Genomic DNA, 15,726 nt, shown 5'->3' on the forward strand with positions numbered 1-15,726 from the left:
TTACATCCAAGTGGCCACACATACACATGATGCTGCTCCTCATACACAGCCACCTGAAGTCCAAATTTTTGCCATATGAATAAACTGTAAGTTACACTTTCAACATCAAATATGAAAAATCAGCTTCCCAAACAGCTGGTGGTAAATATTCAGTTGCTTATCTATGGAATGTTGTTAAAAAAATGTTTTGATCCATTGTAAGATTTATCAATCTTATAGTATCAAACTAAATGTTTCCAGTGTGCAGTGGGTGATTCAGGGGGGTGTCAGCTGAAATAACTCAAAAGTATAAGTGTGTAAATGTGGTATGCAGGGATATGTTGTTGGACTGACCTTCATTGTATGAGATGTTTAACTGCTTCGCAGGACTGACCTGCCAATAATTTTGTTATCATCCTTCCATAGTCCTCAAAGTTAAGTTCACTGTTTGTCATCTCTCTCTCTCCACTCTGTCACAAGCCTTTATTCAAACACATCACAACTAAAGCCACTTTTAAGAGTTAGACAAAAAATAAATAAATTAGATCCACGGAGAAAAATGTAACACTGATTTTACTAAATTATGTTATAATTAGCAGAGACAGCTTGACATAGTAGTAACGAAAAAGAGATCATGAATAAACCTTTTTCTGAGTTAGCTGTCTAGAATGGATTGAACCTACTACGGGGAAAAAGTTAGAGGGAGAGAAAGATTACTGCTCTGCTTGAGCAATTCACAGATTCTGAGAAAGTTTCTGACTCACTTTCCACAAAATCTGTACTTTTAGCAAAAACTGATTAATCCTAAGTCAGCATGTTAAATAACCTACACATGAATGCTAACCCCTTCAATTTGTCTTCATTAAACTTTATCAGGATAGTGGGAAATTCAGAATTTAAAGAGATATCTAATAAAGAGGTTCCATGTCGAAAAATTGTTCTTAGCAGCCCTACAAGAAGTGTCACACCCTTAAACTAGGAGGACAAAGAAGGAACATGTGTTACTGGAGCATACCTGAACAGCTTCCATTCTGCTGGTTAGTCATACTGTTTGCCTCAAGTGCAGGCAAATGCCAACAATAAAGAAAAGAATATAAGTGATCATATTTGAAAGTAGGTCTGAAAAACAATAACAATAAGACTAAAATAATTTATAATCAATCCACTGAAAATGAAATTGTGTAAATTAACAACAGAATCACAAAACCGAGTAAGTTTCTGTATTCACAAGAGTTGAAGACAATGAATGGATGTACAGAAAAAAAAGCCAGGAGAGTAAAAATGGCATTGATTGCTTCAGGTAAACTTAAAACACAAAATTAAGTTTTTTACATATGTTAAACAAAAAGTTTACAGTTAGATTGTATTCCAGTTGTACTTTATGGCAGTGAAATAGATTTTTAATTTGAAAATCATTCAACACTGAAAGATTGTTCAGTGAGAAGTGAAGAGATACATGTATGAACTATCTGATAGAGACAGGAAAACAAACAAATGAAGTGAATGAAATAATTGTGACTGTCATGAAAATGGAATGGAGATGGCAGCATATCTAGCAAGGTGAATAAGTTGTAGGTGGGCCACAAAAAATGTATTGTTAGATTCCAAGTGATAAGGAAAAGACTGGGACAGCGACATAATGGAAGATGAAAATAAAAAATATATATGAGTACATTGATGTAAAAAACACTAAAGACTGTGATACAAAGAGAAGACTGCAGGATAACTGTACCTAGCAGTGGCAATGATAATATGATTTTGAGTGTTCCATGGTTTTCTAAATTCATTCATGAAGAATGCAAGGATGGTCCCTACTGACAGGCCATGATCAACACTTTCCTCTTTCCCTGTTGATTTATTAACAATTTGTAAATGAAAGTAATTCTTATGTTGCTTTATTACCTATTATTATTATTATTATTGGTATCATTATAACAACTGTTCTTACATAGTTATTATTTATTTTCAACAGTTCTCATAATATCAATGTTATTTCACAGAGTTGATTTTTTAATACTTAATTCCCATAACTTCTTCATTAAGCACTTTCATTTAATCTGTAGTTTCCATTTTCACTTATAATGATGAGACACACCTGAAGTTTTGTTGTTCTGTTGATCTTCACTATAATTTATGCCCCTTTTGAATTAAATGCAGAGAAGGAAAATGCCACCTGAAAGAAATTACAGAGATGCACTTATGTCTGGTCTTACTCAGTATATCTCTTTTGGTTCTAAGTACACAGATTGATAGATCTATAAAAACAAACTAATGGATTACTTCAACTAATAATACTAAAATAATCCACATTTCACAAATGATAAGATTTTTAAAACTCTTAGTACGATTGATTAAAAATTATTCAGTCACTGTTACTGTATTAAGATGACTAATTTTTAATCAGGTCAGTCATCATTGTCCTTCCTTAACACGGGTGAGTCCAAATCATACCATGCTTCAATGATTAAATAAAGTCACTTATATATGGCTCTGAACACAAAGAAGTGAATATCGATAAAATCAGTTCTTACATTACACAAGACAATATGTATAAAATTTGTCAGCCAGTAATATAACTACACAAAACATGATATTTCAGACTGTGAAATTGCAGCAATGTGAATAAACCAATGGCACAACTTTATGTCATTATGCGTCATTTTTCGAAGGTTAGATAAGCACTTTGCAGTGTGGTACTTCAACCCCAATACTACAGGTTCTCTCCAACATGAGAGGGCAAACTGTTCCAGTGGCTTGCATTTGCAGTGTCAAATCACATTACTATGATCGCCAGGTAGCATCCAGACTAATGGTATACAGTGTACAGATAAAATGTAAGAAACTAAGTGAGTTGCTGATTGATCTCCAAGCTGAATAGAGTGAATGATACTTATTATGGTGAAGGGGACATATCTTCTCCATTTTATAAATTCACCAGGAATCACGTTATCAGTGCTTCAAACAACTGTAAAGTATGTGTGGTGCTGGTTTCAAATAGTGAACGTGATGACTGAGGTGGTTCCACCTATGAGGTGTGATCAAACAGTAATGGGAATTTTTTTTTAATTTCACAGGCCATTTACATCCAATTTTCAAAAAAATAATTTGTCTTGTTGGTACACAGGTTCCTGGCGTATGTTTGCATATTCAGCTGTTTTAATAGTTAGTTTATTGTTGACAGCTGAAAACGCTACATGTATTTTTGAGCACTCAGGAAATTTATACTTTTAAAAAAGATGAATAAAAGAATTTGCATTAAATTTTATTTGAAAAATGGAATAAATTGCAGAACTTAATTCAAAATGTTGACTGTGGCTTTCAGTGAATCTGCTATGAATAAGACAAGAGTTTATGAGTGTTATAAACATTTCAAAGAGAGTTGAGTAGATGTTCAGGTTGACAATCTACATGGATGCCATAGCAAATCCATTACTGACAATAGTGTGGAAGAAATAATGACAACGGTACTGGAAAATTGCCTTCAGAGAGGTTGCTGATAATGTCAGCATATTCTATGGCTCATGCCAATCGGGGGAAGGAAATATGTAGCAGCAAAGTTTGTTCCAAAATTGTAGAATTTCAACCAAAAACAATATCATACAGACATTGCTCAGGAATTTCTGAATGTAGTCAACAATGATCCAGAACTTCTAAAGAAGGTTATAACATGGGTACTCCGGTATAACATCAAAACCATGCCTAGAACTCTGAAAGGAAACTGCCTGAATAGGGGGGAAAAAATCGACAAGTTTGGTCACATGTGAAAGATCTTCTCACTGTTTTCTTCAATTACAGTGGAGTAGTTCATCATGATTTCCTGCGTTACGGTCCTCTGGTCAGTAAAGAATACTACCTGGAAGTTATGCATACTTTGTGGAAAGCAGTCCAAGCAAAATGACAGGAACTGTGGCAAAACCACACATGGAAATTGCATCACAATAATGTGCTGCTCACAGCTCAATGCTTGTTTGTGGTTTTTTGGCAAAAATCAAAACTGTTATGTTGCCTCAGCCACTGTATTCAGTGGACATGGTCCCCTGTGACTTCTTTCTATTCCCAAGGCTACAGAGAACCATGACAGGACATCATTGTGCCACCACTGATGAGATAAAAATAGGATCACTGAAGGAGTCGAATACCACAACAAAAAGGGAGTTCCTGAAGTGTTTCAAAAACTGTAAAAAGTACTCAAATGTTGGGTAATGTTCCGAATATTGTGGACCATTCGATGCCTTTTTGGTATGCTCTGGAATTTGCCACAGGTATGGTTATCAGTTTGTAGGGCTATATAAAGCATGACCCATCAAGGGTTTTAATGTCAGTTTCTTATCAGTGATGAAGCAATGAACTGAAAAAGTAGTGCAGTGAGTGAATAAAAATAAAGAACAACTATGATACAGACAAGCCTGAGTTTTACACAACAAAAAATGAGATTTATTGAATTCACCAAAAATAAAAAAATAAAAAATTAAAAATAAAAAAAAACCACTTCTCTGGCACCATTAGATGCTGGATGTACACAACTGTATGAAAAAACAAGGACTGCCTCACTCACACACTCTCGTACAGCTACACGACAGAACCCATCTCAGGGATATCAACAGAAGCATCCAAGCTGAATTTCCCAAATGACAAGAAGATCCAGAACAACATAGTAGTGAAAAATGTGGTTCATGGACCATGTGGGCCATTAAACACCAATTTGTCTTGTATGAGTGATGGAAAATGTACAAAAGAAATACCCAAAATCATTTTTGCATGATACACAAACTGGAGTTGATGACTATTCCAAATGCAGAAGATGATTCATCCAAAAACGATGGCTTAACAACAAAAGTACAAATACAAGGCAGTGACAAACTGGAAATAGATAACCAATGTGTAGTGCAGAGAATTAAAAGACAAACGGCCACAATACACAAGAGACACGATAAAGCGATTTTGCAGCATGACAACGCTCGACCCCACATTAGCACAAGAGGTCAAAATGTACTTGGAAACATTAAAATGGGAAGTCCTATCCCATCCACCATATTCTCCAGATGATGCATCCTCTGACTATCACCTGTTTAGATCAATGGCACATGCCCTGGCTGACCAACACTTCCAATCTCATGAAGAAGTCACAAATCGGATCAATTCGTGAATCGCTTCAAAAGATGAACAATTTTTTCGAAGCGGGATTCGTACACTGCCCGAAAGATGGGAGAAAGTAGTGGCCAGCGATGGAAAATACTTTGAATGATACATGTGTAACCAATTTGTTTCATTAAAGCCTCAAATTTTGGGGAGAAAGTGGTGGAAGCAAAGTTGTACACCTTGTATGTGAACAAAGGCAGTGATATGGCAATACTTCGAATAGCCAAAGACAGCGCACAACAAAACAGAAACAACGAGATCCTCGCACACCAAATGGGAAGACACATCAACAGTAATGAAGCAGTGTGGTGGATTTTCAGTTTTCCCATACACGAATGTGAACCAACTGTGCAACATCTAGCAGTACATTTGGAGAATGCAGAGTTTACTTCATAAAAGACACTACCAGAAAAATTGTAAGTGAATCACCTCAGAACATAACATTAACAGATTTTTACTGACTGTACAAATGGATCCATGAAAACATTACTATATGTTGACGTCCCTACCTATTGTGCATGGAACACAACAAGAAACATCTTTTAATGATGAAAACAAGGAACTCCAGTACAAGATCATCCAGAAATCATGAAAACTGGCGCACTAGCCCAAATATACACCATACATCCTAATAACATTGAATGTTTCTCTGTCTGGATGTTGCTACATGAAATACGGGGACCAACAAGTTTCACAGACTGGAAAACGATAATCACTGGGAATTAACACTACAAGAAGCCTTGATCACAGCCTCAGCTGAACAAATGAGCCACTTACTCACCTTAATTCTAACAATATGTAAGCCATTGTATCCAAAACAGCTGTGAGACTCCTTCAAAGATAGTATGAGTGATGACATACTGTACCAAATTTGACAAGCTCATCTGAACTGACCATCAAATTCAATGATGATATCTTCAATGGAACACTCATTCAACTAGGTGATAAATGTTTCGCAATAAACAACAAGACGTTAGTACAAACTGGGATGCAAACACTACAAAAATATGTTATTGGTGTGCCAAACTTCAAAATTACAAAGAAAAAAAGCTACACCATAAACAAACTATGTAATGCATTGCTCACAACATACCACTCCTCAATGACAATCAAAAGGAAATTTACAACATTGTCATGGCTCAGATCGACAACAACACTGGTGGAATTACTTACTTGGATGCACCAGGCAGCAGTGGGATACCATTTCTAATAAATCCATTGCTGGCAGAAATACATGCTGAACAATATAATGCCCTTGCACTGGCATCATCCGGCATTGCCGCCACACTTACAGAATGGGGACGAACTGGCCCCACAATATTATCTATGTGGTCTTTCCAACTGAAGTTGTTCATAATTTTAACACCCAGGTACTTAGTTGAATTGACAGTCTTGAGAATTGTACTATTTATTGAGTAATCGAATTCCAACAGATTTCTTTTGGAACTCATGTGGATCACCTCACAGTTTTCGTTATTTAGCGTCAACTGCCACCTGCCACACCATACAGCAATCTTTTCTAAATTGCTTTGCAACTGATACTGGTGGTATTGTGTGTCAAAACTGTTCGTTTTACTTAAAGAAAAGTGTTACCACCTCGAATAAGAGCAGTGGTAAATTGGATAGATGATCTGCAACTAGTAATGAAACTATTATGCAATAGCACTGAAGATTGCTAAAAATCCTTACTCTTGTGTAGTTGAGATTACTTAACATGCATTTAGCTGGTTTGCTGGTTGTATAAGATTACTGTTGTGCATGAACTTAGTGCCATTTACACTGCTTGACAGACAACATTGGTACAGAATCCCAGGTGGAGATTTCTTTAGCAAAATAACAATTATTAGCTGTGAGAAGCAGTTATTAAATAGATCCTCATGTTACGCTAATAATAAGAACTAGTTCTGTTGTAGTCATGCCCAAAATTGTACAACACCAATCTACCATGATACACCACACACTGATGCTGTTATGTGTATCGCATCCCGTCAAAGTTAAGGTAGTTCACACTGAACGCTTCTGGCAGTACTGGTTCACTCTCTCCTCTTCCCATCAATTTATCACTGAGGCATTATGCTTCCCTTTTTACTGCATTTGACTGGTGCCCTCCCTGATGCTCTGCCATTAGGAAGGGAGTCTTTTTCATTTTGTGCATAACCAGTAAGCAGTTAGGCTTATTGTTTTGTATTGTGTTTATCTTGTGGTCCGGCCCTTCTTGTGTTGAAGACTCAGCCAACAATGAAACTATTTTATGTTGCTTTTTGTGCCCCTTTCTATTACCTGCCTATGGCAAATTGTTAGAAAGCATTTGTAACCACCTATGGTCAAGCACATTCTGAAGGGAGTCCATGCTTATTACAGTTACCTCATAATCACAAATTTAAACCTGGTATTATGCTCTTTTAAGATAACATCTGCTTATTGTGTTTATAAGATTCAGTTTATTGTTGGTGCACCTAAACAATACTGTCTATGTTACTCAATTTACCTTATGGTTCATGAAACTGTAACTTTTCATTGCAAGTTAACTTGATTTATACCATGAACTAATTATTCGAGATTTTATAGTAATAGAAAGTTGGTTGGTTGACTTGGGGAGAGGGGACCAAACAGCACGGTCATTGGTTCCATTGGATATGGGAAGGGTGGGCAACAAAATCAGCCATATCCTTTCAAAGGAACCATTGTGGCATTTGCCTGAAGTGATTTAGGGAAATCATGGAAAACCTAAATCGGGATGGCCAGACGTGGGTTTTAACAGCTGTCCTCCTGAACGCGAGTCCAGTCTGCTAACCACTGTGCCACCTTGCTCAATGAATAGAAAGTGATAATTGCCTATCCTTAACAAGACTTAAGTGTTCATGAATTTGCACTGTTGTAGCTCTCATAGTAATACAGTTTCAAGTTAAATATGGTAATGGGACATACCTGGGTTTCAAGAGTTTTATACAATTCTCCATAAGCAGCTAGAGATGTATATATGGTTAAAAAAGCTTTGCTGTTTACACATAAACTGCATTATTTCAATCAATAATAAGTTACCAATGTCCTGGTATTGTGCAGATGCCTATATGTGTTTTCGCAGTGACTATCTTGGCAGTTAAGAATGTCAACTTTTTCCATGATTAGATTAGATTAGATTTGCTTTCATTCCAATTGATCCGTAGTGAGGAGGTCCTCCAGGATGTGGAACATGTCAGAAAAACAACTACACATGACAAATATTTACAACTAAAACAAATAAGCTAATGTACCATTCCACAGGTCCCAAGTGCCATGATCATCATTTTTTAATGAACACTATATGAAAGTCATTTTACAAATACTAATGATAATAATTGCCTACATATCATAACCATGTTTTATGTAATACTAGCTGGGGTACCAGGCTTCACTCAGGAAGTTGGTATGAGAGTGTGTGGTTGATAGAATAAAAGGATAAAATCTAGAGTATAAGAGGTAAAAAAGTTTTATTGAAAATGTATTATAACTATTTACAATACTTATTCAAGTATAAGAGGTAAAATTTTTTGTTGAAAACATATTCTAAATGCATAAAATACTTGTTTATAAACAACATTTTCTATTTTGTTATCTGTGAAATATATATGCACAATTTTTTTGAATTTCCCACTCAAGAGCAAGCTACGTTTCGTTGACCTTAAGACAAGCAGGAGTCTTTGAGGTTGATGTTGCAATATTTTAAATTTGTTCTTGCACTTTGTTAATTGTAAAACTGTAGACTAATTTGATTGGAAATTGTGGTCTTTTAAATTGGAATGGCAGTTCAGTATTCTGGGTATAAATAGTGTGTGTCCTTTGTATTTTCCAGTCTTAAGTTCGGCTTCAGTGATGTTATTCCATAGCTGTTTGATGATTATCCTTGTTCAATTGCATAGTTTTGATGAGTAGTATGATTGGTGATCCAATTTTAAGTCGAAGGCAGTGTAAAGACATTCCGGGAATTTGCAAAGAGTGTAAAAATTCTGTAGGTAAGTTCACAATTTCTTCATCATTTACTCATCATGTTGATTGATGTGTATATTCTCTCTTCACTGGGAATTTTCTTTTGAATATTAAAGTTGATATTGTCGACAATATTGTTTTTAGTTGCAAAAAGTGCTTGTTCAAATACCAGTCTGGACTGCTATAGTTGTGAACAGTGTCTCTTGTGTATTGTGGCCGTTTGTCTTTTAATTCTCTGCACTACACATTGGTTATCTATTTCCAGTTTGTCACTGCCTTGTATTTGTACTTTTGTTGTTAAGCCATCGTTTTTGGATGAATCATCTTCTGCATTTGGAATAGTCATCAACTCCAGTTTGTGTATCATGCAAAAATGATTTTGGGTATTTCTTTTGTACATTTTCCATCACTCATACAAGACAAATTGGTGTTTAATGGCCCACATGGTCCATGAACCACATTTTTCACTATTATGTTGTTCTGGATCTTCTTGTAGTGTTAATTCCCAGTGATTATCGTTTTCCAGTCTGTGAAACTTGTTGGTCCCCGTATTTCATGTAGCAACATCCAGACAGAGAAACATTCAATGTTATTAGGATGTATGGTGTATATTTGGGCTAGTGCGCCAGTTTTCATGATTTCTGGATGATCTTGTACTGGAGTTCCTTGTTTTCATCATTAAAAGATGTTTCTTGTTGTGTTCCATGCACAATAGGTAGGGACGTCAACATATAGTAATGTTTTCATGGATCCATTTGTACAGTCAGTAAAAATCTGTTAATGTTATGTTCTGAGGTGATTCACTTACAATTTTTCTGGTAGTGTCTTTTATGAAGTAAACTCTGCATTCTCCAAATGTACTGCTAGATGTTGCACAGTTGGTTCACATTCGTGTATGGGAAAACTGAAAATCCACCACACTGCTTCATTACTGTTGATGTGTCTTCCCATTTGGTGTGCGAGGATCTCGTTGTTTCTGTTTTGTTGTGCGCTGTCTTTGGCTATTCGAAGTATTGCCATATCACTGCCTTTGTTCACATACAAGGTGTACAACTTTGCTTCCACCACTTTCTCCCCAAAATTTGAGGCTTTAATGAAACAAATTGGTTACACATGTATCATTCAAAGTATTTTCCATCGCTGGCCTCTACTTTCTCCCATCTTTCGGGCAGTGTACGAATCCCGCTTCGAAAAAATTGTTCATCTTTTGAAGCGATTCACGAATTGATCCGATTTGTGACTTCTTCATGAGATTGGAAGTGTTGGTCAGCCAGGGCATGTGCCATTGATCTAAACAGGTGATAGTCAGAGGATGCATCATCTGGAGAATATGGTGGATGGGATAGGACTTCCCATTTTAATGTTTCCAAGTACATTTTGACCTCTTGTGCTAATGTGGGGTCGAGCGTTGTCATGCTGCAAAATCGCTTTATCGTGTCTCTTGTGTATTGTGGCCGTTTGTCTTTTAATTCTCTGCACTACACATTGGTTATCTATTTCCAGTTTGTCACTGCCTTGTATTTGTACTTTTGTTGTTAAGCCATCGTTTTTGGATGAATCATCTTCTGCATTTGGAATAGTCATCAACTCCAGTTTGTGTATCATGCAAAAATGATTTTGGGTATTTCTTTTGTACATTTTCCATCACTCATACAAGACAAATTGGTGTTTAATGGCCCACATGGTCCATGAACCACATTTTTCACTACTATGTTGTTCTGGATCTTCTTGTCATTTGGGAAATTCAGCTTGGATGCTTCTGTTGATATCCCTGAGATGGGTTCTGTCGTGTAGCTGTACGAGAGTGTGTGAGTGAGGCAGTCCTTGTTTTTTCATACAGTTGTGTACATCCAGCATCTAATGGTGCCAGAGAAGTGGTTTTTTTTTATTTTTAATTTTTTATTTTTTTATTTTTGGTGAATTCAATAAATCTCATTTTTTGTTGTGTAAAACTCAGGCTTGTCTGTATCATAGTTGTTCTTTATTTTTATTCACTCACTGCACTACTTTTTCAGTTCATTGCTTCATCACTGATAAGAAACTGACATTAAAACCCTTGATGGGTCATGCTTTATATAGCCCTACAAACTGATAACCATACCTGTGGCAAATTCCAGAGCATACCAAAAAGGCATCGAATGGTCCACAATATTCGGAACATTACCCAACATTTGAGTACTTTTTACAGTTTTTGAAACACTTCAGGAACTCCCTTTTTGTTGTGGTATTCGACTCCTTCAGTGATCCTATTTTTATCTCATCAGTGGTGGCACAATGATGTCCTGTCATGGTTCTCTGTAGCCTTGGGAATAGAAAGAAGTCACAGGGGACCATGTCCACTGAATACAGTGGCTGAGGCAACATAACAGTTTTGATTTTTGCCAAAAAACCACAAACAAGCATTGAGCTGTGAGCAGCACATTATTGTGATGCAATTTCCATGTGTGGTTTTGCCACAGTTCCTGTCATTTTGCTTGGACTGCTTTCCACAAAGTATGCATAACTTCCAGGTAGTATTCTTTACTGACCAGAGGACTGTAACGCAGGAAATCATGATGAACTACTCCACTGTAATTGAAGAAAACAGTGAGAAGATCTTTCACATGTGACCAAACTTGTCGATTTTTTCCCCCCTATTCAGGCAGTTTCCTTTCAGAGTTCTAGGCATGGTTTTGATGTTATACCGGAGTACCCATGTTATAACCTTCTTTAGAAGTTCTGGATCATTGTTGACTACATTCAGAAATTCCTGAGCAATGTCTGTATGATATTGTTTTTGGTTGAAATTCTACAATTTTGGAACAAACTTTGCTGCTACATATTTCCTTCCCCCGATTGGCATGAGCCATAGAATATGCTGACATTATCAGCAACCTCTCTGAAGGCGATTTTCCGCCCCAAAATTACCATTGAATATAGCCGAAGAACAATTTCTGTTGTGTAAAATCCCAAGAGCAGCTGGACGGGGTGAACTTCAAAAGGAAGCTAAAATTATCTCCTGGGACAAATGCACAATGGTACATAAAAAAATCACTCAAAGCTGTGGACAGAACATTACACGACTTGTGAGAAAACTGAAGTGATGGGAGCAGCTCTACTCATACTCTCAGGAGATTTTTGACAAACACTTCCAGTAATCCCCTAGTCAACACCAGTAAATGAGATCAATGCATGCTTACAAAAACCACATCTTTGGCCATACGTACAAATACTGTGCCTAACAAAAAATCTGAGAGTTGAACTATCGAAAGACAAAACAATAGTACAATTTTCTCAACAACTTTTACAAACAGGTGAAGGCACATATCCCACTGACCAGACAACTGGCCTCATGAAACTCAACAGTGATTTCTGCTGAAAACAACTCACCAATCAAATTTATCAAGACACTGTTCACAACTATAGCAGTCCAGACTGGTATTTGAACAAGCAATTTTTGCAACTAAAAACAATATTGTCGACAATATCAACTTTAATATTCAAAAGAAAATTCCCAGTGAAGAGAGAATATACACATCAATCAACATGATGAGTAAATGATGAAGAAATTGTGAACTTACCTACAGAATTTTTACACTCTTTGCAAGTTCCCGGAATGTCTTTACACTGCCTTCGACTTAAAATTGGATCACCAATCATACTACTCATCAAAACTATGCAATTGAACAAGGATAATCATCAAACAGCTATGGAATAACATCACTGAAGCCGAACTTAAGACTGGAAAATACAAAGGACACACACTATTTATACCCAGAATACCGAACTGCCATTCCAATTTAAAAGACCACAATTTCCAATCAAATTAGTCTACAGTTTTACAATTAACAAAGTGCAAGAACAAATTTAAAATATTGCAACATCAACCTCAAAGACTCCTGCTTGTCTTAAGGTCAACGAAACGTAGCTTGCTCTTGAGTGGGAAATTCAAAAAAATTGTGCATATATATTTCACAGATAACAAAATAGAAAATGTTGTTTATAAACAAGTATTTTATGCATTTAGAATATGTTTTCAACAAAAAATTTTACCTCTTATACTTGAATAAGTATTGTAAATAGTTATAATACATTTTCAATAAAACTTTTTTACCTCTTATACTCTAGATTTTATCCTTTTATTCTATCAACCACACACTCTCATACCAACTTCCTGAGTGAAGCCTGGTACCCCAGCTAGTATTACATAAAACATGGTTATGATATGTAGGCAATTATTATCATTAGTATTTGTAAAATGACTTTCATATAGTGTTCATTAAAAAATGATGATCATGGCACTTGGGACCTGTGGAATGGTACATTAGCTTATTTGTTTTAGTTGTAAATATTTGTCATGTGTAGTTGTTTTTCTGACATGTTCCACATCCTGGAGGACCTCCTCACTACGGATCAATTGGAATGAAAGCAAATCTAATCTAATCTAATCTCGGAAAAAGTTGACATTCTTAACTGCCAATATAGTCACTGCGAAAACACATATAGGCATCTGCACAATACCAGGACATTGGTAACTTATTATTGATTGAAATAATGCAGTTTATGTGTAAACAGCAAAGCTTTTTTAACCATATATACATCTCTAGCTGCTTACGGAGAATTGTATAAAACTCTTGAAACCCAGGTATGTCCCATTACCATATTTAACTTGAAACTGTATTACTATGAAAGCTAAAACAGTGCAAATTCATGAACACTTAAGTCTTGTTAAGGATAGGCAATTATCACTTTCTATTCATTGAGCAAGGTGGCACAGTGGTTAGCAGACTGGACTCGCGTTCAGGAGGACAGCTGTTAAAACCCACGTCTGGCCATCCCGATTTAGGTTTTCCATGATTTCCCTAAATCACTTCAGGCAAATGCCACAATGGTTCCTTTGAAAGGACATGGCTGATTTTGTTGCCCACCCTTCCCATATCCAATGGAACCAATGACCGTGCTGTTTGGTCCCCTCTCCCCAAGTCAACCAACCAACTTTCTATTACTATAAAATCTCGAATAATTAGTTCATGGTATAAATCAAGTTAACTTGCAATGAAAAGTTACAGTTTCATGAACCATAAGGTAAATTGAGTAACATAGACAGTATTGTTTAGGTGCACCAACAATAAACTGAATCTTATAAACACAATAAGCAGATGTTATCTTAAAAGAGCATAATACCAGGTTTAAATTTGTGATTATGAGGTAACTGTAATAAGCATGGACTCCCTTCAGAATGTGCTTGACCATAGGTGGTTACAAATGCTTTCTAACAATTTGCCATAGGCAGGTAATAGAAAGGGGCACAAAAAGCAACATAAAATAGTTTCATTGTTGGCTGAGTCTTCAACACAAGAAGGGCCGGACCACAAGATAAACACAATACAAAACAACAAGCCTAACTGCTTACTGGTTATGCACAAAATGAAAAAGACTCCCTTCCTAATGGCAGAGCATCAGGGAGGGCACCAGTCAAATGCAGTAAAAAGGGAAGCATAATGCCTCAATGATAAATTGATGGGAAGAGGAGAGAGTGAACCAGTACTGCCAGAAGCGTTCAGTGTGAACTACCTTAACTTTGACGGGATGCGATACACATAACAGCATCAGTGTGTGGTGTATCATGGTAGATTGGTGTTGTACAATTTTGGGCATGACTACAACAGAACCAGTTCTTATTATTAGCGTAACATGAGGATCTATTTAATAACTGCTTCTCACAGCTAATAATTGTTATTTTGCTAAAGAAATCTCCACCTGGGATTCTGTAGCAATGTTGTCTGTCAAGCAGTGTAAACGGCACTAAGTTCATGCACAACAGTAATCTTATACAACCAGCAAACCAGCTAAATGCATGTTAAGTAATCTCAACTACACAAGAGTAAGGATTTTTAGCAATCTTCAGTGCTATTGCATAATAGTTTCATTACTAGTTGCAGATCATCTATCCAATTTACCACTGCTCTTATTCGAGGTGGTAACACTTTTCTTTAAGTAAAACGAACAGTTTTGACACACAATACCACCAGTATCAGTTGCAAAGCAATTTAGAAAAGATTGCTGTATGGTGTGGCAGGTGGCAGTTGACGCTAAATAACGAAAACTGTGAGGTGATCCACATGAGTTCCAAAAGAAATCTGTTGGAATTCGATTACTCAATAAATAGTACAATTCTCAAGACTGTCAATTCAACTAAGTACCTGGGTGTTAAAATTACGAACAACTTCAGTTGGAAAGACCACATAGATAATATTGTGGGGAAGGCGAGCCAAAGGTTGCATTTCATTGGCAGGACACTTAGAAGATGCAACAACTCCACTAAAGAGACAGCTTACACTACACTCGTTTGTCCTCTGTTAGAATATTGCTGCGCGGTGTGGGATCCTTACCAGGTGGGATTGACGGAGGACATCAAAAGGGTGCAAAAAAGGGCAGCTCGTTTTGTATTATCACATAATAGGGGAGAGAGTGTGGCAGATATGATATGCGAGTTGGGATGGAAGTCATTAAAGCAAAGACGTTTTTCATCGCAGTGAGATCTATTTACGAAATTTCAGTCACCAACTTTCTCTTCCAAATACGAAAACATTTTGTTGAGCCCAACCTACATAGGTAGGAACGATTATGAAAATAAAATAAGAGAAATCAGAGCTTGAACAG

At 36.5% G+C, this 15,726-nt stretch overlaps 1 protein-coding gene across 1 annotated transcript in view; it reads right to left on the reverse strand.

The window, feature by feature from the left end:
* Nucleotides 1–1,478: 1,478 nt before the first annotated feature.
* LOC126180116 (IQ domain-containing protein E-like) overlaps nucleotides 1,479–15,726 on the reverse strand; it is a 288,384-nt gene continuing 274,136 nt past the window's right edge. The window contains exon 8 of the mRNA XM_049924668.1: nucleotides 1,479–2,152. Coding sequence (XP_049780625.1) covers nucleotides 2,104–2,152 — 49 coding nt within the window. The 3' untranslated portion in view covers nucleotides 1,479–2,103. The remainder of the gene's footprint in view (nucleotides 2,153–15,726) is intronic.

This window comes from Schistocerca cancellata, chromosome 1 (genome assembly GCF_023864275.1).
Source record: "Schistocerca cancellata isolate TAMUIC-IGC-003103 chromosome 1, iqSchCanc2.1, whole genome shotgun sequence".
Lineage (NCBI taxonomy): Eukaryota > Metazoa > Arthropoda > Insecta > Orthoptera > Acrididae > Schistocerca > Schistocerca cancellata.